The sequence below is a fragment of the Xenopus tropicalis genome, chromosome 6 (assembly GCF_000004195.4).
Source record: "Xenopus tropicalis strain Nigerian chromosome 6, UCB_Xtro_10.0, whole genome shotgun sequence".
NCBI lineage: Eukaryota > Metazoa > Chordata > Amphibia > Anura > Pipidae > Xenopus > Xenopus tropicalis.
In genome coordinates, this window is record NC_030682.2 from 112,111,214 (window position 1) to 112,138,392 (window position 27,179).

The window sequence follows — 27,179 nt, forward strand, 5'->3', positions numbered from 1 at the left end:
CTAAATAAGCAACTTTCCAATATATATTCATTACATTTGACATGTTTTCATTGATTTTAATGTTATTTGTATACTAAATTACTACTGAAAGCTGTATCTGGCTGTCCCTTTGTATTCTCTGCCCTGCTGGTTCTGACTCTTGGAATGATGCAGTAGAAGCCAGCTGATTAACGGGCTTGTAAGGAAGCATGCAAGGCATTGTGGGAACTGGAAAAAAGGCTATCAACAGCTAATTATTGTGTCAGGACCAGCAGTGCAGAAAGGGAAATATAAATATGTTTTTGATCTGCAATTACAAATACCTTGAAAACTGATTAACATTTTTCTTTAATGGATATTGAAAAGTTTCTTTTCTTTTGATATGCAACATTTTTCTTTTTTTATATATATGTCAATACAGTGAATGTTATCTGTAAAGCAGTGATCTCCAACCAGTGGCTCGTGAGTAACATATTGCTCCCCAACCCTTTGGATGTTGCTTCCAGTGGCCTCAAAGCAGGTGCTTATTTTTGAATTTCTGCTTAGGAGGCAAGTTTTGGATGCATAAAAACCCAGTGGAATTGCCAAACAGAGCCTTCTGTAGGCTTCCAGTCAACATATGGGGCTATCAAATAGCCAATTATTGCTCTCATTGGCACCTCCATGAAACTTTTTGCATGTTGCTCTTCAAAACTTTCTCCATTTGAATGTTTCTCAGGGGTATAAAAGGTTGGGGATCCCTGCTGTAAAGGAATACAAGAAGATGGGGATTAACTGAATAACTCGGATAACCCACTGGCACATCTCTGGACTACAAATCCTGACTTCCCGTTGTATAGTAACAGCTTTCCAGGGGTGCTGGGTGATTTAATAATAAATGTCCATGACACAGAGTCATGAAAGACCAATGTGAGTGTTTAGTCTAGGAAAAGAATGGTTGGGCATACAGTCATTTCCTCACTTGTGTCATAGAAACTGCCATGGTATTTCTATCAATATATAGTGGCTTTTGATAAGTACTGTCATATCATAATAATATACTCCATTTTGTTAAGAGTTATTAGAAAGTGCTTTAACAAACAGTCAAACAAAATCACCATTACAATGGTACATGGGTGTGTCTTTGTTGGTAGTTGTACCCTGTACCTATTTGCAGACATTCTGATTAATTGCAGTACAATTGTCATTGAGCCAAGATAATGCTCTGAGTCACGTGTGACACAAGGCTCTTGGCGTCTAGAGTAAGACTTATTTTACACCAAATGCATTTTCTTTCTGTACACCTATTTGATAACTGGAGTTGGGTAAGACAAGATAAGGCTTACTTCCAGATAGTGCAAGACACAGTTTTAACATCAGAACAGAGATGTCAAACCTGTGCCTGTACAGGTGCTGTGAAATACAGCTTCCAGCCAACAGTGGCCTGAAGACGGCAGGCACTGCAGTTCACAATGGTAGGATGGCATGTAGCTAAATGGTAAATTCAACGCTGACAGATCAAAGTCATTATGCCTGCCATGGCTGGCAGTTATTTGTTGTATGGGACACAAGCTGGTAGTATAACTGTGGCACAGGCTGGGCCTGCTAGTGGTTCTGCAACGTCTCCCTCCAGTTCTGTCCAGCTTGCTTTCTCAGGGCTGTAACAAATGGTGGATGACTTATATGCACCCTGAAACACAAAAGAACATTGAAAGTATTTTTGCTGGGGTGGCTACATCAGTTCTGACTTCAAGAATCATATAAAACTCTATTATGAACTAGTAAATGTGACAAATGTCTTTATTCAATTTGAAATTCATATATTCTACAGTGATACTAGCAAGTCTGCCAGACATAACATTATGAATCTTGGTTTTCATTTACAGATGCTATTTCCATTCATTGTACTGCAATATTAGTGCACCAGAGCACATTAGTAGCACTGTCTCCATGTTGAGGTTAAGGTATGATGAGGAGGATGAACATTTACCCCCATATGTAATAAAAAGCAACTAATTTTGCCCAGGAGCACTAACCCATAGCAACCAATAGGATGATGGCTTTTAAAAAGTTGACCAGAAAATTCTACCTGCTCATTGGTTGTTATGGGTTACTGCTCCTGGGCAAACATAGTGCCTTTTTTTTTTACATAATCCCCCTAATTCTTCCACTATAACACTTTAAATGATAGATTTAGAATCCAATATCTAGAAAGGGGAGTCCCATAAGAGCCTATTGTAGCTAATTATGTGAACAAAAAGTAACTGGGATCATTTATTTTTATGTGAATGAAAGTAAATTATCCCAGTTATTATCTTAACGTGACCTCTTCATCAGCCAGTTTACAGCACAGCACTTACCATACTCCAGCTGTAGCCTCCAACAAGGTAACACCGATCATCTAGTACTGCACATCCAGGTCCACTGCGGCCTTCTAGAATGGGTGTCTGAAGAATATTCCACTGGTCTCCTTTTGGGTCATAACACTCCACAAGCATGACATCCAGATGGGAGAAACCTGCCGAGCACATTTTCAAACAACTGTTGCGTTAACGGAATACTTAATGCATATTTTGAAATGAGCCACAGGGGTTACAACTAATATAGCAGACAAGAAAATAAATGTTTATGTAAAAATACTACATTTACCTATCTGCTGGTTAATTCATTTAAAGGGACAGTAACACCAAAAAATGAACGTGTATAAAAGCAATTACTATATAATGTAATACTGCCCTGTTCTGGTACAACTGGTGTGTTTTCCTTAGAAAGACTACTATAGTTTATATAATAAAGCTTCTGTGTAGCCACGGGGGCAGCCATTTACAGGAGAAAAGGCACAGGTTACTTAGCAGATAACAGATAAAACCCCATTATATTCTACAAAGCTTATCTGTTATCTGCTATGTGCCTGTGCCTTTTCTCCTTTTTCCCAGCTTCAATGGCTGCCCCCGTGTTGACACAGCAGCTCATTTATATAAACTATAGTAGCGTTTCTGTTGCAAACTTACCAGTTTTACCAGTGCAGGGCAACTGTACATTATATTTTAATTACTTTAAAACACTTTCATTTTTTGGTGTTACTGTTCCTTTAAAGGGATGGTGTTAGATCAGAATAAACTGGTCCACTTCACATCACAAGCAGGCTATATAACTTTATTTCATACAATTATCGGTAAGTTTGTGGACTGACCATGTTTGAGAATCTAATCTGTCAGTGCTCCATCTTCGCCAGTGTATGAAGAATCAGCAAATGTGGAAGTGAAGAGAAGCACAGCTCCTGGTAGTTTTGCTCATTTGAGCTGTCTGCCCAATAGATTGCATCAATAGCAAGGCGGTCATGCAGTGTATGACCATTGTGCGCTATCAGTTGGTTCGCCTAATGGACTGATTGACTGGATGCATACAAGTATCGGTCTGTGTATGTTTGCTTTAAGCTGTGCATTTGTGAGAAATTTTAAAAAAGTAGGAAAAAAGGGCATAGTTCAATCTAACTGTTCTGATTGTAATATCAGTAAATAGAAGTTACTACATGGTGTAAAGATACACTTATCAGTATCAGTCAGTTAGATGTGAGTTAGATTTGATGCCTTCATATGCAGATAACACTGGCCAGAGTTCTGCATCTCTAACCTACAAATATAAAGAATGAGCCGCAAGGCTTACAATAAAATGAGAATTGGGAGTACCCAGACCTCAACTACTTATATAGTAATGGGATGCAACATAATTGCATAATGGTCTTTGCAAAGTGCTGTTTGGGCAGTAAGGTAAAAATTGGCTAAACTGCCTGATATTGTCTGTATGTACCTACATATGGCATGTCTGTGGGATGGAGATGATTCTACTTAACTGGCAAAGGCACCTTCAGGAAGGAGTCATTCATGTGTAAATCAATCATGTGTATATGATCTAGAAAGAAGACTTTCTCCCTTGTTTTTTCAAGTGGCAATACTGGTACTGTTGGCTTTCACTGACCCCCACCATCTCCATTGGTAAAGGATGCTGATTATTATGTCTTTATTCATATAGTGCTGATATGCAGCACTTTACAGAGACCGTTTATCATTCATATCAGCGATTTGATAAAAGAGCTTTTGCCAAAACATGTTGTTGCGGTGATACTCATAACTGCCTCAGAAGTTTTATAGCAACCCCGGTGACAATGGTGGTACATATTCTGAACGCAAAGCAACAATAATGCTAATCTTTATGAGACACCACATATTATCAGTGTGCGATCACTAAAATCAAACCCCTTTGCACATCTCCTTGACTTTTTCAGAAGACGGATTCTGTTTGATGCAGAAGAAATAGTCTATAGATTATGTGTCTCTTTTTCATAGAAATGTCAAACCAAAAGGTCACATGTACTTTTTATGCTTTTTCAGAAAGTAGAGTGTATTTGAACTTGTATAAATCTTTAACTGCTTTTAAATGCAATATATATATGCATTTATCTATTTATATGTGAAAGGTGCACCTAAATGATAAAATTATCTAGGGCAGTTACAAAAACAAAAAAAACAATTCCTTGAACTTTTACCATATTGTGGTTTAGATGGCGAGGTGTATAGCTAGTTTTCCTTCCTACCTTTGCAAGCAGCAGTTCAATCAGGCTTACACCGCTGTGTTTTGAGCCTTTAAGGGCAAAGGCATATGGGTCAATTTTGGGTGTTTTGCTTGCTGTGCATTAAATGAGCCTTTTTTGCTGTAATACTAACATTACTGTTTGCCACCATAGTTATTACTGCCAAATTAGCAGCAAGGGTTCAGTTACACAGTTAAAATAAAGTAGCACTGTGAAACCAGTAGTTCTCAAAGCAACTGAATGCCCTCGTCATTCTAAAAGTAGCCCCACATTTGTCACATAAGAGTAAGTCGGTTTTGCCTACAGAAATGAATCTTGAGCAGTTTCAGTTGAAACTTATTCTGTTTACTGCTGACGCAAACACACAAATAAGATACTGGGGCCACTCAACAAAAATGCACCCTGAGTACCGAGTAAACTAAGATCAATTCATTCTAGTAAGGTGTGCACCATTGGTTTCTTGCTATGGTTTAAACCACCTACATTTTCTTCACAGTTCGTAGTATGCTCATTTAAACACAGTTAAGAAAGCAGCATGGTGTTATACATCAAATATGAATATGTTAAACTGACCTTTTAAATGGTTTCCACCAATTGCATATAAACGATCGTTCATTACAGCTAAAGCATGTATAGCCCGCTTAGTGTTCATGTCTTGTTTTCGGGCCCAAACATCCATGACTGGGTCATAACAGTATAACCACTGGACATATTCACCATTATGAACACCACCTGCAAAAGAATACAAATATTTTAAAAAAGGTTTTAACCTCACTGCAATGAAACGCACATAAACAACAAAGAAATTGGGTTGTGTTATTGCAGGAGAAATATAATGTCTAACACATGTATGGGACATGTTATCCAGAAAACCGTTATCCAGAAATTATGAATTAAGGTGGCCATACACGTGGCGATCTGACGATGTTTCGTACGACCATCGGTCGCACGAAACATCGTAAGATCCGCCACACACCATTCAGGGCTGAATCGGCAGGTAAGGAGGTAGAAACAATAGGATTTCTACCTCCTTCTGCCGATTCAGCTCTGAAGGGAGAATTTTGGTCAGGCGCCTTTTCAAACTTTCAAACTGGTCCGATCGCCGAGTCGTCCGATATCAGCAGCTTCCTGCGATATCGGTCGACTCGCCGACATGCCATACACGCACCGATTATCGTACGAAACGAGGTTTCGTACGATAATATCGGTGCATGTATGGCCACCTTTACTCTCTCCCACAGAGTCTATTTTAATCAAATAAATCATTTTTCTCTGTAATAATAAAACAGTACCTTGTACTGTGTAATATATATACAGGTCCCATACCTGTAAATATATTATTGCATTGGGGTTATGTAATAAAAGGCACTAAGTTTTCCCTGGAGCAGTAGCCCATAGCAACCTATCAGCAGGCAGCATTTACTGGTCATCTGTTAAAAGCAATCAGCTTATTATTTGCAATTGGTTACTGCTCCTGGGCAAACTTAGTGCTTTTTATTACATATAGGGAATATGTAATTATCCAGAGCATTTATTAAAATATTTTATGATAGCTTGGTATGATGTCCAATCCTGGGACTCTATATTACTAATATAATACACCTGAGAAACAGCCATATACTATATCTGAAGTGGAAAAAATGTGCATGATACAAGAATACACACAGAAGCTCATTTTGACTGTTATTATATCATCATCCAGCATAAAGTGATAAAGCGAGTTAGCACAGATATTTCCCAGCTGTGCCTCTGCATAATAACACATAATAACAGGACTTTAATAAGCACAGAAGGACTGCCAAAGGCACTGCACGGGCATGTTACGGGGAAGTATCAATTGTGCCCACGTATGTAGATTTTGCTGCCTTATTACTGAAAAAGTAATTCTAGCATAGTATACATTGCTCGAGAGCTAACTCTGATGTGAGAGGACCTGGAACAAGTTCAAGTGTAGTAATTATTATACAATAGATAGATTTAAAAGTAATGGAGCGGCAACATTACAAAGTAGAGTAATACAACTCCTCCACTGATTAGAAGTGCTAATGTTACAGTTCCTGAATCACAAGGATAGCAGAGTGAGCCATCTGTTAGTGCAGCTCCGAAGACTTTTTTTCCTAGGTAGGCCACACATCCCATGCTTTATGGGCTAATGACATTAAGTAGTTGTTAAGATCTTGATAACTTTTCTGCATGTCTGGTGTGAAGATAAAGCTATTACAGCCTGTGTATTGGAGCTGGATTTTGCTCCAGTAAACGATCCAGTCATTTATGTTAGTGAGTAGAAATACTGTATATACACTATTGACTATACTATTAAGTATCACAAACCCCAAAACCATGGAGTAATATTTCTTTGCAAACCCCATGTAAGGTACATACCAGAAATATAGATTTTTCCATTGTGCACTGCTCCAGCATGAGCTGCTAAGGGCTGTGGTAGAGAGGACACATATCGCCATTCATTGGTCTCTAGATTGTAGCACTCCACACTTGACAAGTAGCCTGTTTCATTCCTTCCACCAATGACATAGAGATGCTTTTCTAGACGGCAAGCATAAAAACTTGCTCTCCTGGAAGAGAAATAATTTCCAGAATATCTGTGTGCATATACTCCATCTCAGTGCAACAGGGCCAGGTATCAAAAAGCTAATTAACTCTAGGGTTTAAAGCTACATTTATGTCATCACAGGATAGTTTATCCTCTATTTTGATACGACTGTCAGTATACCATACATTCTGTGCTTGTGTCAAAATGTTGGAATCTGCACTTCACCAAGAGTCGGAATTTATCTTACCACTATCAAATCACTCCAGTACAAGACAATATACACAATGTTCCTTGCTTTCATCTGCTTTACACTAATCAGTGCCTTGAGTAGGATTTGTGAGTCCACAAGACAACTTAAAAGATGTCGCTGATAATTTAACAATAATAAATTATCTTGACATTCGCTATCCTTATGGTCCTTCAAGGGTCATTGTTTCCAATTTACTAAAAGAACCACATCATCAAGATTTCCTCCAATTATCTTTTATCCAGGGTAAGAGAAAAAGTTCTTGTGAGTGGTACAATATAGAAAGTTTCATCATTAAAGTGAAATGAAATGTTAATTACATTTTGGCATCTTCGCATTATCTAATCAAACTTGGAAAAGGTCTTTATTCTATTTTGAATTTACCTTTCTACTTTGCCTTTCTCAAAGCTGCAATTTCAAATATTAAAATTTGCCAGGGTGGCCTGTGTTTTGCAAGTCAGATGCAAAGATGGCACACATTCATTATACAAAGGCTTTGAGACTTGAGCTTGCATTAGAAAGGAGCTGGGGGGAACTAGTCAAGCATCCCTGGAGCTGAACAGAAATATGCTATACTCTTTAATACATGTTTTATTCTGGTTGGCACATTTAGTTGACTGCCACCTTAAGCATGCACTCTAAATCAGGACCTGGTTGGTATGGCATTTAAATGGGCAACCATGGGGATCACTGAGGTTCTGAGCCGAGGAAACATACTCTATGGGGCTGATTTACTAATCCACGAATCCGAATGGGAAACATTCGGATTGGAAACGAACATTTTGCGACTTTTTCGTATTATTTGCGATTTTTTTGTCTGCGTTACGACTTTTTCATAAATTGTCGCGACTTTTTCGTAGCCGCTACGACTTGCGCGAAAAGTCGCAACTTTTTCGTAGCTGTTACGATTTGCTCGTATATTGTCGCGACTTGTTCGTATTGTGCGCTCGTAAACGGCAGGCAAAACTTTCAGACTTTGCATGATTTTGGAAGCCTCCCATAGGACTCAATGGCACTCTGCAGCTCCAACCCGGCCCAAGGAAAGTCTCCCATAGGGCTCAATGGCACTCTGCAGCTCCAACCTGGCCCAAGGAAAGTCTCCCATAGGGCTCAATGGCACTCTGCAGCTCCAACCTGGCCCAAGGAAAGTCTCCCATAGGGCTCAATGGCACTCTGCAGCTCCAACCTGGCCCAAGGAAAGTCTCCCATAGGGCTCAATGGCACTCTGCAGCTCCAACCCGGCCCAAGGAAAGTCTCCCATAGGGCTCAATGGCACTCTGCAGCTCCAACCTGGCCCAAGGAAAGTCTCCCATAGGACTCAATGGCACTCTGTAGCTCCAACCCGGCCCAAGGAAAGTCTCCCATAGGGCTCAATGGCACTCTGCAGCTCCAACCTGGCCCAAGGAAAGTCTCCCATAGGGCTCAATGGCACTCTGCAGCTCCAACCCGGCCCAAGGAAAGTCTCCCATAGGGCTCAATGGCACTCTGCAGCTCCAACCCGGCCCAAGGAAAGTCTCCCATAGGGCTCAATGGCACTCTGCAGCTCCAACCCGGCCCAAGGAAAGTCTCCCATAGGGCTCAATGGCACTCTGCAGCTCCAACCCGGCCCAAGGAAAGTCTCCCATAGGGCTCAATGGCACTCTGCAGCTCCAACCCAGCCCAAGAAAAGTCACGATACTGAAGCTTGAATGAATCCGAAACTTTCGTACTCGACGCGAAGGCTACGATAATTCGCGCAAGTCGTAACACTACGAAAAAGTCATAACGGCTACGAAAAAGTCGCAACAATTTACAAAAAAATCATAAAATACCGACCATTACAAAAAAAATGCATTCGGACACTTTTCGGACGTTCGTGGATTAGTAAATGTGCCCCTATGTGACCTCATTATAATTGGCCACTGGTGAAAACTTACTGTGCATCTGTGATCCTGTGCCCTACAATTCATAAGTGCAGAATAACACAAATATACATAAATTAAAAGATGACAGGCTGTACATTACCTTTCCTGCATGGGTGGGAGTTGTATCCAGCTGTTAAACCTTGGATCATAACGACTTACAAAGTTTGTACTGTGTTTTCCTGCCAAAGATAACACGTGTGCAATGTCAGAACATATGTTGGACTGTTATTGCCATGATGGATATCATGGATTATACCACTACATAGGTATGCAAATAAATGTATTAAGATGTGTCTTATATTTCTGTTTTAAGTACAGGCAATGCCTGTGGAATCTGAACAGGCTGATTAATACATATATACTGTATATATATATATATATATATATATATATATATAAAGCAGCTGAATGTAATACGCAGTAAAAGTTATGAAGGTAGCCTATCTTTGGACAATCAAACTGAATCAAGGCCAATTAGCTCAACTGTACAGCCAGTATTAAGACAACTGAAATACTATAGCTGAACATTATGAGGATCCCAGACTAACATATATCCTGTTTCCATAAAACATAATGGTTGGGCAATTACACCCGGTGTTAGGTTTAGCAAAAATGGAGCAATGCTAACAAGTATCCAAAGAAGAAGGTTTTTAAAGCATTACTTGCAGAATTAAAATAATAAGCATGGCTCATGGATACAGACTTTGACTTTTACGAGCAGTGGCTTGAGAGTAAACTTTCATGCTTGCTTCCTCTGTCACATTAATTGCCAAAATAACCTTTGTTGATGTATGACAGCACAAAATACTGTATTTTCTCCAACCCAACGGTGGCATTTTGATTTTACAAACAGATATATATGTGCCAACACTAACAGCTGTTTTTCTGAGCAGTTCTAGATTAAGATAAATAAATTTAACATTGTAGGCTTTAGTAAAATCTGTTACGTATGCTGCTATGTACAAAACGGACTTTACCACCTCTTGTAAACCTTTACCTTAATATGTTAGATTAAAACTACGCACACAGACATATGAATTTATCATATATGAAGCTAGCTATAGGAGACAATAAACAGATAGGGTACTCACCATTAGGGTTCCACTGATCTTCTCCTCCTAAAACAAATAGGAAGTTCTCCACTTCCACCACACAATGATGGGCGCTGTTATATGGCATAACTGTAAAACAGAAAAGGTTTACTTCAATTTATTTCAGAAGACAGGCGGTATACAGATATTTTTACCAATTTAATCAAAAGCTTTTCAAAATGTATGCTGACAAGCCTTGGAGCAGTTAGTGGTAAGTGGGTAAAACTTCATCATCAAGCATCATCAAATTTAGTACTTGGTGGTACCCACTAACCTTGCCTAAGAGACGCTCAATGCCCCTCCTGTTACTATCGCAACTAATCACAGCCCCCCTCCATTTTTCACCGAGACTTGTCTCCAAAACTAACTACTCTATAACTTCTCTCTTATACAGATAAAACGTGCAAGTGCAACCGTTTGCAGCAGCTCTTGTTATCAGAGATTTTATATCTGCACAAGTCTATTACTGTTATACACTGTTGCTTATTAAAGGTTAAAAAACAGGAACTTAATTTCTCACAGAAGTATTTTCTGAAACATCAAAGTGTCTGGATTTATTAAAGAAAAATCGCCAGAAAGAAATCGGCAAGTAAAAGCTGGCAAGGTTCTATAGAAGTTAATGGGAACTGTCTCTAACAACTTTATTTATTCCCAGTTTATTCAAACATTCATGTTCAGCCTCATGATTCAGACTCAAATGAATGGAATGAGTGAATCTTGCTAGATTGCAACTTTCTTTTTTAGACCTGTTTTCAAATACAGTTAGCTAGTAGAAACGTTGAGTTTTGTTGCAGGTTTTATTTTGCAGTCCTAACCATTAAATTAGAATTAAAGGGGAAGCAAAATACCCTCTGAGAAATGTATGTAAAATTGTTCTTCTAGGCACTTTAGCAATTTACTTGACATTTTTTGTAAAAGTGTTTTCATGACATCAGCTCTTTGCTCAAAAATGTGAATATTTAAATTTGTTAACATGGCACCTGTCACCTCAAATGGGTGGGTGGATTGCTGCAAAATGACCATGAGCATTTGACTATAATTTCTTGGTGAAAAGACGTCATTTGAGATCTTTCCTAAATAAGGTTGGATTCGAGGAAAATTGAGAGCAAAAGTATGATAGGGATACACACGCATTCGTGAAAATCAGCAGTAACTAAATGTGGCCCAAAAGGCCCAAATCCACAAACACACAGATCTTTACCTGATATGTCTGATCTGATTCTCCCTTTTAATTTAACCTTCCACAGGGAGGGTAAATATTGATGAAAAGATCAAAACCATTTGGTAACAAAAATGTCACTCCAACTAGAATATTATCACATTTTTTCCCACAAGTTGCAGTGAGATGTGCAAGGGGAGTAGGGGACAAAGTGTTAAAAACAAAGTTCATGTTATCCAGTGATTTATTCCACAGTGCTCCACACAGCCTATTGCTATGGCACCATAGACTTTTTCTATGCAAATAAACATCATCAAGACAACTATTATCCACTCGGCTTTTGGTTTTCAAAGCAATCTTCTTTATACTGATTCCTGTTCACTTCTGTAGAATACTACATTATTCAATTTATTAGCATTACTTTAGCCATGGCAGAGGAGTCGTAGCATCATAAATGCCATGTCACCCATTAGAACATACAAACGCACAGATCTCTTATCATTCAGAGTGGGCTGGAGCATTAGTCAGAAAATGATGTCCTTGCTCATCTCATCAAATGGACACCTTAAATCTAGGTGAGGACAAAGAGGGAAGCAATGTGCATGCTGAGGCATGGAATTTATTGCTGGACACGGATCAACAGAGCAGTTAGAAAACCAGTGCAGTGGGAAATCAATATGACACCGGGCCAGCTCTTTCTCTATAAACTTCTGCCAAATAAAAAAAAAAGAGAGAAAGAGCTGAACTCACATGTGGATTTTTTTTCAGTTATATATCTCTCATTTCCCATGATTTACTATCTCCCTCCTGCAAATGCAGCAGTGCAATATGGAATGTTTAATGATAATTTTTATCATTTTGATGCTACAGGCTTTCTAAACTTGGCAGGAAACTAGGAGGATTCATAAAACTCTGATACAGGTACTCCATTTTAAATGATTTCTTTCCAAACTCAGAATGTTATCAGTCAGCAGGAGCTGCTAAAGAGGCAGATTGTTTTTAACACTTTCTGACGGCAGCACAAAAGTCACCCTCCATCTGTGGTCATTTCTGATTTTGCATGTGTCCATTCAAGGCTAATGGGACTTTTGAGGGTAATTGTGCATAAATATCCTGTAAAACATATTATAAAAACTTGTGTGTGTGATGTCACCGGTTATAAACAGTGCTTAGTGATTTCACTAGTGTCGTATGACTTACTGGAACATTTACCCTATATATGAAAATATCAGTATTTTAGAAGTAAACTTGGATATCCGTGACCTGTACAGGAGCACTTAACCTGTATGTTTATAGAATTTTGTGACTATATATGTTCATTGACTTTTGATATTCTAATAGTTACAATAGGTCATATACTATTTCCTATATACAAAGGTCCCACTAATGACAAGTACTTCAGTTGCTTGTGTAGCCCTCACACTTGCATATTTTTCTACCTGCCTCTGTTGTTTATTGTGAAAAGAAAATTTAGGTTATAGATAAGGTTGCTACCTGCCCAGTATAAAAGTAACCTGCCCAGTGTAAAAATAATGCTTGGTGCTAAAGTTATTAAAAGGGCACAAAGACAAAAATACAGGAAGGCCTGTATTTTTTTCCAGAAAAGGTGGCGACCCTAGTTGAGATGATGGTGCTGGAAAAAATGTATATGCTGCTGCAACGATTTACTAAACAGAGTAAAATGTGGGAATGCAGTGATGTAGGCCTAAGGTATGGGGTTTCTCAGTTACTGCCTATCATGCACCAACATTCCCTTTAATTATCTCTCTCATTTAAAAAAAAAAGATTTTTTGTGCATGCTTGTCTCAAAATTCTGTGTGCACATCTTGTGTACCTCCGTCCTATAACACAAAAGCATTCTTGCGCCATTACCCTCCCATATAGATTGTAAGCTCTACGGGGCAGGGACCTCCATCCTCTTGTGTCTTGACTCTTAACTTATTGCAACTGTATTTATCTTGTTTCTATCTGTATTTATTGTTGTACTTTGTATTTATCTATTATCTTAATAATCCTGTTTGTATTAATGTATTCTACTGTACAGCACTGCGTACATAAGTAGCGCTTTATAAATAAAGATATACATACATACATACATATTATAATGTAGCAGACCTGGAATGCTCCATCCCACTTTAAGCAGGTTAAGGCTATTTTTAGAATAAAGGTTCAAAAACCCCCACAACTGCTCAACTTTTAACTCCATCAGGATTTAATACAGACCTGTTAACTCTCCTGTATTTTTCAGAAATCACCCGTATTTATACCCCCAGCAGAGGGCGGAGTGTGGGTAGAAAGAGGAGTAGTTTGGGCAGATGATTGATGTCTTCTATAATATATATTCTAGTGTAAACTGCACTTTACTGAATGCTTGATTAATGTGCTACTAAAAAACAGAATAATGTCTGTTTTATAAAGTATTCTATTTATTAGTATAACAATACTAAATATCTTAGAATGAAGTAGAACTTCCTTTTCACCTTTTATTTAATAAGTATTCTAGTTTTGTCCCTGTCTCAATGTGTGTAGAACACAGCCAAAATATGAAACTTTCTCTCCTCTCCTTTATTACTCTCAACATCATCCACTGCCAAGGCATGTACAACAAAGAGCTGCTCATGTGTGCACTGCCTTACCGTTTATTGGATCTAGCTAAAATTTGTATTCCTCGGATATAATATAAATGTAAGAAATTACCGTGCTGCCAATGAATTCAAAAGGAATTGAATGCAGCAAAATATTTATCAAAAGAATTAAAGGTTTAGTTCAACTTTAACTTGTAGTATGATGTAAATGTTGATGTTCTGAGACAATTTGCAAATGGTCTTAATTTTAGTTTAAAACACATAATTTAAGGTGTTTTTTAAAGGAAAATAAAAGGTACAATCACTGGTTAGATACCCCCAAGTGATTTTAATCGCTTAACTTATTTAAGTGATACTAGTGAACCCCAAATCCTATGTAAAGGATTCGCCCGAATACCGAACTGAATACTAATTTACATATGTCGGTTTGAAAAATGTTCAGCTTCCAAGTTTAGGTGGCAAAAAGTCACGTGATTTTAAGGATTCGGTTCAGCCAGGATTCGCCCGAATTCGAATCCTGCTGAAAAAGTTTGAATCCCGAAAAAAAACCTGCAGCCTGGGGTAGCTGCGAGAGAGCGATCCTCTTCCTTTTTCTCTCTTTGCGCAAAGACAGAAATTTTAACAGAAGAGACGGCTTTTTCGCTTTACTGCGCATGCTTCGACCCCAGAATTGCAAAGAAAGAGCGAAGAGAATAGCTCATTCCCAGCTACACTGGGCTGGTACCAGCGGGGTAAAAAATACATAATGTAACAATAACACAGTAGCTTTAAAGTCCAATCATTTTTCAGCTACTATGGTCAGTGACCCCCAATTAAAAGCAGGAAAGGAAGGTAATTGATTCAACTATAAACTATAACAAATGAGGACCAGTTGAAAAGGTACAAAAATAGGACATTCAAAAACATATTAAAAGTTTACTTAAATGTAAGCTACCCCTTTATGCAGCGTAGCAGCAAAGTAGCATGCATCACACACAAGTTTTCTCTAGCAGCAGCACAGCTATAGGTGTAGGCTAATGGGAACGCTTTATGCCACAGAGCTTACAATGTGGTCTTTAAGACTTAATTATAAAATGAGTACTGCAGTAACATCTTTGTTATGATGGATTCCTCATTTAGTATCCTGCCATAACAGCAAAAACAACAAAAAAAGGGCTTCATTGCATAAAGCGAGCATTAGCAGACACACAGGCATGATCATGTGATGATTAGCTAAAGTAGGAGAGGGCTGCTGCACATCAGTTTACCTTGCATAAATAAAAAAGCTCATCTCTAGTCTGCCTGTTTAGAGCTAACTAATGATATGGCTGTCAGGATGGCTTGAACTGCCTGTATTTTATAGGAAAATGTTCCTTTCCCCCTGGCAAGGCCTCTTAGAAACAGATAAATGAACCAGGTTGTTTTGGCCCACTTAGCATGTTTTTTAAATTATTTGCAGTAAAATATGAGAGCAGAGTAGTGCTGAGCTAGTGTCTAAGGTGTTAAAGATAAGTTTTGTAATCCATCCTGAAACACAGCACAGTATATGAGTTTCTAGCGTGTCAGTCAGTGAGTTAGAGGGAAAGGGTAAAGAGAAGCTAATCAGGATGAAATGAGATTAAAGGCTGTCTAATTTTACAGCAACTGTGATCCATCAGGCACTGTGAAAATGACAGTGGAAATGAATGATGGAGACAGACAGGTGGAGCTGTACATTCCACTGATTTATCCTCAAATGCACTGGGCCTTATTTTATTGAGTGATCATGACCGCATTTATCATGACTGTCATCTAGGCCCACTTCCCTCCATTTAAAAAGGTCACTTTACAAGGAAGGAGTGAGAGAGTGAGGAAGAGGCGCTTTCAAAACGGATTTCTGATCTCATTCTACTTCTTTATAGAGGCCCTGCATGAACATCATAGTTTCAGGCAGCTCACTTGCAATACTTTTAGATATCAGCCAAACTGTGAGAAGGTTATTAGTGATACAATGTTATTTTGCACTTTTATTAAAAAAACAACAAAAAACCTTATAAGTGTATTATTTTGCAGACTCTAGAAGTCTATTAAGAAAAACATCCTCTGCTGTTAAAAGGAGTGTTATAGCCTTATATATAAGCTTGTGGCATATCAAGACTAGGTTGTCTGGGGCTCACGCGGCCACACACGTTCAGATTTTAATCTTCTTCCGTTTAAATGCAATGATCTAAAGCTAACATTCAGACTGAAATTGTAGGCTAAAGTCTATCTGAGAATGTTCTGAACATGAAATAGTTGCCAGACACCAATCGTACGAAAGTGACTTCCATTGTAGGTCCCCCAAGGATATTGTCAGATACACAATACAAATTTTCTAATCTGTCAGATCAATTAAGGACCGATCGCCATGGTACGAAAATGATCAGAATGATAATTCCGAGTCCACTCACGGTCCGAAAATCATACAAAACTAGGTTTCGTATTATTTTATCAGTACATGTATGGCCAGCTTAACAGAAGGGAAAATGTTTATCTAGGAAGTAACAAAATACAGCAATGCTATTTTCCATCATCTCCTATTTAAACAAAGAGTTTTTGTATTGACTTATTTGCTTTTTCTCTGAAATCATGAAACAGTGCCTTGTGATTGATGTTATGCTAGCATACAAGTTAAAGGCAAAACAGCTATATTTTATAGGTCTCATATAACAAGAACCAGTAAAGTAACCAGCACGCACGTGGCTTAACTAGAAGGAGCCTCACAATTATTTTAAGATTTTTCTAACCTTTGCTCTTTAGGACACTAACGTTGAAATGATAATCACTCTGGACACCAATTTTGGACAAATTAAAGCCAAAGTTTATGAATGTTAAGAGTATGTGGGGTTGATTCACTAAAGGGCGATAAAACAAGTGCTATTTATAGCATGCGTTAAAAATTTTATCGCTCGATTCACTAAAAGGACAGGCGTCATAATTAAGACGTGATATTCTTTGCGTTATTTAACTCACGATGAGCGTTTTTCTTGCGTTAATTCCCCCCGCGTGCGTTATTTCCCGCTGCGCGCGATATATTTCGCCACTTGCTATATTAGCGCAGGAATTTACACACGTAAACCATTACTTTTGGAAAACTACTGTTCTGAAAATGACCATTTCCCTGCAAACTGGAGGCTGCATCACTCTAGGGCCAACATATACTTGAATACATCCCACTGCAAAGTCCTTGTGTTGCCAAAAGCTCACCAACCACAATTTTCTCTAAGTACCGCCTGCCCCAAGTAGGTGTTAATATTCGCACAGGCTAATGCAATATTTAGCAGGTTTAACGCTTCATATGTGTTTGTGAATCATGTTAGTATTATTTCTATGCGAGAATTAACGCAATGCGAGGTAAGTGCGTTTTTTTGCACATGCGATATGTGTCTTAACGCATACGAAATGATTTTGATGAATCAGGATTTAATTATCGCATGCTTTTTAACGCAAAAAAGCATGCAATAAGCGTTATCGACCTTTAGTGAATCGGCCCCTGTGTTTCTGGATCATTGATTTGGCCTTGGTGTGATTCTTTTATCAGGGTCACTCATGTATGCATGGCCTATAGATATTTTGTTTTTAGCCATAAGCAAAGCATTTTGAGCTGTATGAGCACACATAGGGTCTGATATAAACCCTCATTTCTTGTAGGCTGTGTGGGTACATGGGAAATCTTTAAACCACGTTGTATGTACTGGCTGACAAAAGCAATACAATCTGATGTGTTAATGTAAAGGGCCCCTAAGAGTCTGAGTGGCAATTTACACAGCATCTGGTTTAAATATAGAAGCAAGGTGTGCTAAAACCATATTGACTTTATCTCATTGTAAGCACAGTGCAAATAGATGTAGTAAAATATATAGATGTTTCCTTAACCTCTGCTGTCACAACTAGAGGAAATAGTAGCAATACCATGGAAATACAACACTCTGTACCAAAATGTCAGAGAGCTTATTTACGTAGGTGGGCAAAATGCTAAATTTTAGAGCATTCCTTATCAATTTATATCACACAATGTATGTTGTGTCTTAATCATACTAACAATTGCTGATTGGTTCTTGATATTTTTATTAGAATCTGAGATGTTATTATGATGTGTAACAGAAAATAACATAAAAGCAACAAAATTGTAACAAAATGAAACTTACATCTCTGCCATTCTCTGTAAGTACAAAGCTGTGCTATTCAAATACTAAGATGTAGTAGCAGGCTGTTGCCACTAGATGGCATGCCTTGCTCTCAGCTGTAGAGGTAAAATTATTCTCACCTGTAACCGTGTTTGTTCTGCAGGCAGTATAGACACAAAGATCAGCATAATGGCTGTTAGAAAAATGTTTGCAAGTCTATGAGGTCTTCTCCATCACACTGGCGATAGATAAACATGCATCATTGTGTATTTATTTCAACACTGCGAGATCATACAACAATCAGACTTCTTTACGCACTATAAATTGAATCGAACATCCTTTTATTAGAGGTGATTATGCTCAATTCACAAAATTTCACAACTCGACTGGCTCAGTTACTTGGTGTAAGCAAAATTCAATATAATTAGCTCACAAAAAAGTAATTTGCTTCATCTAGGACGGGCAGAGTGAGTGGCTATAAGTAATTTTACCACAAAGTTATTGAATTTGTTTAATTTATTAGGTCTTTAGCTACTTTATTGAGTGGATATTAGCAGCCCAGTGAAAGGCGCCATGGCTTGTATTTCCAGACATCCGAGTGCCCTGATTCCCAGCCCTTGCTTTAAGATGTGGTTCAGATATGTGGATGACACCTGGGTCAAAATTAAAGCATGCAAGGTTCCAGCCTTCACCAAACACATAAACTAGGTGGACAAAAACATCACATTCACAAGGGAAGATGTGAAAGACAGCAAACTGGCTTATTTGGACTGTGCTATAGTTATCAAAGGGGGGGGGGACCTGGATATTGAAGTATACAGGAAACCCACTCACACAGACCAGTACTTGCTGTTTGATTCCCACCACCTTTTGGAACAGAAACTGGGGGTCATTAGGACTCTACATCATCGGGCTGAAACTGTGGCATCCAATGCAGAGGCTAAAGAGAAGGAATATAAACATCTAAAAGGAGCATCTAAAGGAGGTAACTTGTGGGCACCCAGACTGGGCCTTTATCAAAACCAAATCAATGACTTGCAGAAAGACCAGACCTACAAACAGAAGGGAGGAACACAGCAGGCGAAACAACATAGTCATCCCATATGTAGCTGGAAAATCAGGAGAATTTTCGCATTCCTGTGTTTTTCAAACCCAGCAACACTCTGAGACAAAAGGGTTGATACACTTAAGTGGGTTCTTTTTTATTGCATGCTTTTTTGAGTTAAAATAGATGCTAAAATTAACGCGTGATTCACGACAGTATTACCGTGTGTGTTAAGTCGCATATCGCATGCGTTAATTTTAACGCATATGTTAATTTGCGCGCAGAAATAACACTAACGCATGATTCACAAACACTTAGACGTGCTAAATAGCGCATTAGGCTATGCGAAAATTAACACCTACTTGAGGCAGGCGGTAATTATAGAAAAGTACAGTTAATGAGCTTTTGGCAATAAAATATGGACTTTGCAGTGGGATTTACTCATGTCTGTGTTGGCCCTAGAGTCATGCAGCCTCCAGTTTGCAGGGAAATGGTCATTTTCAGTACAGTAATTTTCCAAAAGTATTGGCATGTATAGCTAACATGGCGTACGTTTTTTCGCACGCTGCAACTATTTATACGCGGTGCATTGATTAGCTTGTTCCGTCAAATATCGCATGAAAATAGTCTTCGCGACTAAAATAACGCAAGCAGTATCGCGCGTAAATTAACACAAATATCCTTTTAGTCAATCATGCGTTAACGCATGCTATAAATAACGCACGTTTTAATGCACATTAGTGAATCAACCCTAAAAGCTGGTACAACCTAAAGACCCTACACCCAAGCACATGAAAAGTTATGTGGTCTATGCTGTCCAGTGTAGTGAAGAGTGCTCTGACATTGGGGAGACAAAACAACCTCTCTGTAAGAGAATGGCCCAACATAGGCGGGCGAACTCCTCAGGACAAGACTCAGCAGTCTATCTACACCTCAAAGAAAAAGGTCACTCTTTTGAGAACAGTAACGTGCATATTTTGGGCCGAGAGGACAGATGGTTTGAAAGAGGTGTGAAAGAGGCCATTTATGCCAGCCTGGAAAAACCATCCCTGAACAGAGGAGGGGGCCTGCGACACTGCTTGTCATCAACTTACAATGCCGCTTTGACATCCTTACCCCGGCGGTTTCACAACAATTCACACTTCCAGTCATGTACTTTGAATGATTAACACCTGCATCAATGAGAATCTTGGTACCATTGTGATTGGATCATACCTTCTTACACCTGTCAGTTTCAGCTAACACCTAACTGAATAAGTTCAATGGAACCATTGTGATTGAATGTCTGTGTCTGAACTACCATCAACGGTTCAAATCCCCGGGAATTTCCTACCAGTCATTTGAACTGAAGAAGCCACTCGTATGAGTGGTCAAACGTTTTCAAGAAAAACTCAGAAAAGTCCACTTGTTTTTAGACTTAATTCTACTAGATACTGTATATAATGACCTGGATGAATGAGAATCTTCATAGACAATACAGATTATTGTTGAACTACAAGTATGCTCTGGCTAGAATAGTGACCAGCAGTGCTAGCATATATATCAGTATAAATCATAACAAACAGTATCGGCCCCAAGCTCCCTTTTAGAGCAAGGTGCAGTTAGTGTCATTGTGTTAGTGTCACTTACCCACTTGCCTACATAATGATTATAGGATAAGTAAATGTAAAATTGATGAGAGTGCTATTCTAAGTGCCTCTGCAATTTACAATAATTTTTTTTTAATTCCAAGATATTAAGGGTTACATGTACTGTTAAAATTAAAGAATTTTGTTACAACAGTGCCACCTGCTGGTCAGTTTCTGACCATGAAGTAGTCGAGGAAGTTGTCAGGAGAAAGAGGATAGACTGATATTCTTCTGGTTAGGAAAAACATAAGAAAAGTAATTTGAAGTTCCTATTGTTTTTCCTAACCAGAAGAACATCAGATTAACCCTCTTTCTTTCTCCTGACAACTTCCTTGAATATTTTGTAGTTGGAAACGGGTAATGTTGTATCTTGGAATTAAAATAAAATAATAAATAATGGATGTAAATTGCAAGTAATCCTTTACTTGTTTTAATGGTTTACTTTTCCTTTAAACACGTATTCAACTTCCCAATGCACATTTACCTTAACCCCAATGCACGTTTATACGTTAACATTTGCGTGCCTAAATCCACTCTGTGTGAACGCTAACAGGGAGATCCTGTGCTGTCAATGCCCAAGAACAGATGGGAGAGAAGGCAGTGTAACATCTTTTCTCCACTGGCATATCTAGGTCGGGGAGAAACTGCCCTGTGTGCCATAAGCCTTAAGGACAACTAAAATGTGGCAATACCATTTTGTAAGAAATGTGTTTTCGCGATCCACTGATTACACCAGGTTTGAGATGACATAAGTCTTAATATGCTTTCCAACAGTTTATTTTAGGGCTGATTTATAAACAAATGTTCTAAACGGCACCAATGCAATTTCTTAAGAACATCCAATGAACTATTTGTTTTGATCTGTCAACTACAATTTAGAAAATAATAATCTGATGGGTGGGTGCAGGTAACTGGCCTGGTAAAATTTAGCACTTACTGTATGTTGGTGATTCAGCCCCTTGATTGCCTATTGCCGGACAAGGAAGGGTTTTTCCCTACTTGATGGGTATGCAACTTTGCAATGTTTTACTTTCTCCTCAACCTGATGCATTAATGTTTTTCTCCAAACATCTGTTCCAATGCTTTATTTAACAATCAGCAGTAAATGTATGTGTGTTATCAGAAGCAAGGCCAGTAAACCATGGGCTGGAAGCACACAACAGACAATGGGAAATACTCAGTTCTTCTAAAAGTAACTTAACTATATCAAATATGGCAAAATAACCTGCACCATCTCAAGCCTTCCCAAAAGATTTTTAGATTAAGGCAAAACAATGTTTCAGGCTGCAGTGGGGGTACTTTTTATATGGCCAAATAATCATATTCTTAATTTCCCCCCTGAAAAATCAGTTCTGCATATGAAGACTAAATAATTAAAAATAAGCAAATACACTCCCTAGTTTTATACTAAAGTTTATATTTTAAGGTGACCATACATGTTACAGTGAGTGCATAATGTAAAACTCGCAGCTAAAATTTTATACATAATGTTTCATGGCCAGAGCCTCTTTTATTATCACTACACATTAGACACTATACATTAGACACTATAACACTACTAGAACTTTAGCTATTTAGAATAGTCTTGTGTCCTTGCACATAAGTTGGTGTACGTTACACAAACTGGGATGTTTGGGTGAAAACCAGACAGGTGGCAACCCTATATACACCACATGGCACACTTACCAGATTGTACCTACTCTCTAGATTCTCTAGAAAACTGCTGAAAAGATTCATTTCTAAACTAAAAATAAGAATGGGCCCTAGGCTAAAGTCCAGAAGGTGGGCTCTCTTGAAAGCAAGCGATACACATTTCCTTGGGCACTTGCATTTAAGCATTTGTATTTGTCTCCAAACCTGCAGTCCGGTCAATACTCATATTATATATTTAATCTTACATACACACATTACATTAAAAACGAGTAATTACCCATGGGTAGAAGGCATTTCGCTGTTATGCAAGAGTAGAAAGCGTATCACCAATTCTAAAATAGGACTATTGGAACCATTAATCACAGAGCAGGAATATAACAGTTCTGTATGATCATCCTTAGAATGCACAGTACAGCTAAATTAGGTCTCCTCCAGTGATGTACAAAACTTTAAAAAACTGCCTCCTTTTATTTCTATTATAAAAATCTGCATAAATAATCTTTAACGTCGAACCCTGAGACAATCTCAAAAAATTAAAAGCAGAAAACTGAAACTAAAATGCATTTCATATGGGATCCTTCATCCGGAAACCCCGTTATCCAAAAAAACTCTGAATTACAGAATGGACATCTCTAATAGAGTCAGTTTTAAGCAAATAATTAATTTTTTTATTTATTTCTATTTTCTCCACAATAATAAAGAGTAGCTTGTACTTGATGGTAACTAAGCTCCAAGAATCCATATTGGTGGCAAAACAATCTTACTGGGTTTACTTAATATTCTGGAAAGCCCTAGATCCCAAGCATTCCAGATAGGAGATCACATACCTGTACAACAATTGAGCTTAACCATAACCTAACTATAACAAGAAAAAAATGCAGGGAAAATATACAGTATTTATGAATATAATTAATTACATATTAGATTCCAGCAAACTTATAAGAGTCATTAATATGCACAATATTAATATACATATTTTTTACAGTGGTGTGAAAAACTATTTGCCCCCTTCCTGATTTCTTATTCTTTTGCATGTTTGTCACACAAAATGTTTCTGATCATCAAACACATTTAACTATTAGTCAAAGATAACACAAGTAAACACAAAATACAGTTTTTAAATGAGGGTTTTTATTATTTAGGGAGAAAAAAAATCCAAACCTACATGGCCCTGTGTGAAAAAGTAATTGCCCCCTGAACCTAATAACTGGTTGGGCCACCCTTAGCAGCAATAACTGCAATCAAGCATTTGAGATAACTTGCAACGAGTCTTTTACAGCGCTCTGGAGGAATTTTGGCCCACTCATCTTTGCAGAATTGTTGTAATTCAGCTTTATTTGAGGGTTTTCTAGCATGAACCGCCTTTTTAAGGTCATGCCACAACATCTCAATAGGATTCAGGTCAGGACTTTGACTAGGCCACTCCAAAGTCTTCATTTTGTTTTTCTTCAGCCATTCAGAGGTGGATTTGCTGGTGTGTTTTGGGTCATTGTCCTGCTGCAGCACCCAAGATCGCTTCAGCTTGAGTTGACGAACAGATGGCCGGACATTCTCCTTCAGGATTTTTTGGTAGACAGTAGAATTCATGGTTCCATCTATCACAGCAAGCCTTCCAGGTCCTGAAGCAGCAAAACAACCCCAGACCATCACACTACCACCACCATATTTTACTGTTGGTATGATGTTCTTTTTCTGAAATGCTGTGTTACTTTTACGCCAGATGTAACGGGACACGCACCTTCCAAAAAGTTCAACTTTTGTCTCGTCGGTCCACAAGATATTGATCTTGGCAATCATTGAGATGTTTTTTAGCAAAATTGAGACGAGCCATAATGTTCTTTTTGCTTAAAAGTGGTTTGCGCCTTGGAAATCTGCCATGCAGGCCGTTTTTGCCCAGTCTCTTTCTTATGGTGCGTCGTGAACACTGACCTTAATTGAGGCAAGTGAGGCCTGCAGTTCTTTAGATGTTGTCCTGGGGTCTTTTGGGGCCTCTCGGATGAGTTGTCTCTGCGCTCTTGGGGTAATTTTGGTCGGCCAGCCACTCCTGGGAAGGTTCACCACTGTTCCATGTTTTTGGCATTTGTGGATAATGGCTCTCACTGTGGTTCCCTGGAGTCCCAAAGCTTTAGAAATGGCTTTATAACCTTTACCAGACTGATAGATCTCAATTACTTTTGTTCTCATTTGTTCCTGAATTTCTTTGGATCTTGGCATGATGTCTAGCTTTTGAGGTGCTTTTGGTCTACTTCTCTGTGTCAGGTAGCTCCTATTTAAGTGATTTCTTGATTGAAACAGGTGTGGCAGTAATCAGGCCTGGGGGTGACTACAGAAATTGATATTGAAATTGAAAATTGACATTGATAAACCACAGTTAAGTTATTTTTTAACAAGGGGGGCAATCACTTTTTCACACAGGGCCATGTAGATTTGGAGTTTTTTTTCTCCCTTAATAACGTAAACCTTCATTTAAAAACTGCATTTTGTGTTCAATTATGTTATCTTTGACTAATAGTTAACGGTTTTTGATGAGCAGAAACATTTAAGTGTGACAAACATGCAAAAGAATAAGAAATCAGGAAGGGGGCAAATAGTTTTTCACACCACTGTATATCTGTATAAATACCACATTGGATAATCTGGCACATAGAATCAATTAGATTCTAGCACTACACTCTAGTGACCAAATCATTATCTGATTTACATTATCCTCTGTATTCTGAAGAACATAACTGTACTTTTATAATGTATATAGTGTTTTCCTGACTCAAATTTCTTCTTAGTAAAAGCAATGAAAACATTAAAATCAGGAAGCTCAAACCTACTGCCCAACGGGTTATCAAATAAAATCAGCACCGATGTTTATAGAGGATGGTTGTAGAAAATTTGCATTGAGTAGTTATAGAGTTATATGTTAACTTTCTATATAATTTACTCAGTTATTGCAGTTGAGTTGAACACCAATAACATTGAACAGAAAGTTGCAACAGGGCACTTACCCCATTGAAACCCCCTCCCTAATAAAGTTGGTACTCTTTTTGAATTCCATGCAACTTTTTGTAAAACCCTAGATTCCTGTCTACAGCACTTTAAATTGGAGCAGGCTAACACTAGATATACAGATATATAGATATACAGCCTACAGATTTTAGACCTCTGCTTTCCTACACCCCTATTTGGCACCACACCCCTATTAAAAGCACATATAACCCAATTTGCATTAAACTGGGCTTGTTTACCATAGGTAGTTTGTGGAGCGATGGCAACCCACAGACCTTCCATACCCTAAGAAGAGAACACAATCTACTGAAGCTGCAGAATCGGCTCCATTTTTAATAAGCACAATGAAAATCACAACATTATCATATATACATCTGTGATAGCACACACAACATCTGATAAACCTAAGGGCCTAGAGTTATGTATCTATAAAGTCATCTGGCAAGCTTCATTCCTGGAACAATTAGGCTGGCACAAACTGGAACTTTATTAAGTTCTATCTCCCTTACATAGTGCAATAATAACCTTATGTGTTTTGTGCCTCCATGTGGCACTTTATCATAGGCTCAGTCAAATGGCAAGCTGACCTAGGTGCAATTGGATACTCAGTTATGCCCTGACAGGGTTGTCACCTTTCTGTTTTTGGTACTCCGGGTGGGCAGGAGAAGGGTAGTGATGTCACTGGGGACTGGATAAGTAATTAAGAGGGAGGGGCCAAGACACTGGAAGGCAGGACTATGATGCTGGTAAACCAGACAGGAAGCTTATTCACAGACAGCCCTTCCAAAAGCCAGGCTGTCCGGGTCAAAACCAGACAGGTGGCAACCCTAGGACCTCAAAGCCCACTTATCTGTTTCTATAAATATATAAACATAGAGCTATTCAGCTATACACCTTTTCTCACTGCTACCAAAAATAAATAGATTATGTTCCCCTGAGTATGATGATAAGCAAAGACCGTGTGTCTATGGGGGGAATTCACAAAAGTGGTGATATTCCGACACAATAAAAGTGGAGATAGATTTGTCGGATTTTCACCTAATTCACAAACATCTATCTCCACTTTTGTGAATTTGTCTTTTTAACAGACAGTTTTCAGATTTTGTAATTTTCCCGACATTTTTTTTTTATGAATTTGCCTTAAGCTGTTAGCAAATCTTTCGGTGCCATCAAACCCAGTCCCACAGCTACAGGAGCCTTGGGATACGGATTTTACCAGCAGGATTTTGCATTTCATATGCCATTTGTCATTTCACTTTGAGGCATTTCCTGAGGGGTAATTTTAGTTTGCCCAGGGAAACTATACATCATTTTTTCAGGACAATCTGGGCTTTCTAATGTTTTCTATATTTCTGTGTAATTCCACTCCTGTAACAAGATTAAAGTGTCTAAATACCTTCTTCTCTAGCCCCTACTCATAACTGGGCAGCAGCAATCCGGCCCCCACACCAACATGCCCGGTGAATAGAGGTCCAACAGGACTAGGGCCCACTGGGTTTTTATTCATTGCCCTGTTGGGGTCAGTCCAACCCTGTACCCCAATATCCCAGTTTGGGTGCCAGTGTGTATGTGCCACCAAGATGGCTGCTGGGAACAGGTGTGGGCCAATGCTGTCAAGCAGCTCTGTAGTTCAGGACATGCTATGG

The 27,179-nt window shown here is 38.5% G+C and overlaps 1 protein-coding gene across 1 annotated transcript in view; it reads right to left on the bottom strand.

Annotated features, from left to right (window-relative positions):
* Positions 1 to 873: 873 nt before the first annotated feature.
* The window catches only part of klhl14 (kelch like family member 14), a 55,753-nt gene continuing 29,447 nt past the window's right edge, over positions 874 to 27,179 (bottom strand). Inside the window, exons 4-9 of the mRNA XM_002934117.5 lie at positions 10,343 to 10,432; positions 9,352 to 9,430; positions 6,932 to 7,122; positions 5,123 to 5,281; positions 2,319 to 2,476; positions 874 to 1,648 (exon numbers count right to left, since the gene is read on the bottom strand). Of these exons, the coding sequence (XP_002934163.1) occupies positions 1,508 to 1,648; positions 2,319 to 2,476; positions 5,123 to 5,281; positions 6,932 to 7,122; positions 9,352 to 9,430; positions 10,343 to 10,432 (818 nt within the window). The 3' untranslated portion in view covers positions 874 to 1,507. The remainder of the gene's footprint in view (positions 1,649 to 2,318; positions 2,477 to 5,122; positions 5,282 to 6,931; positions 7,123 to 9,351; positions 9,431 to 10,342; positions 10,433 to 27,179) is intronic.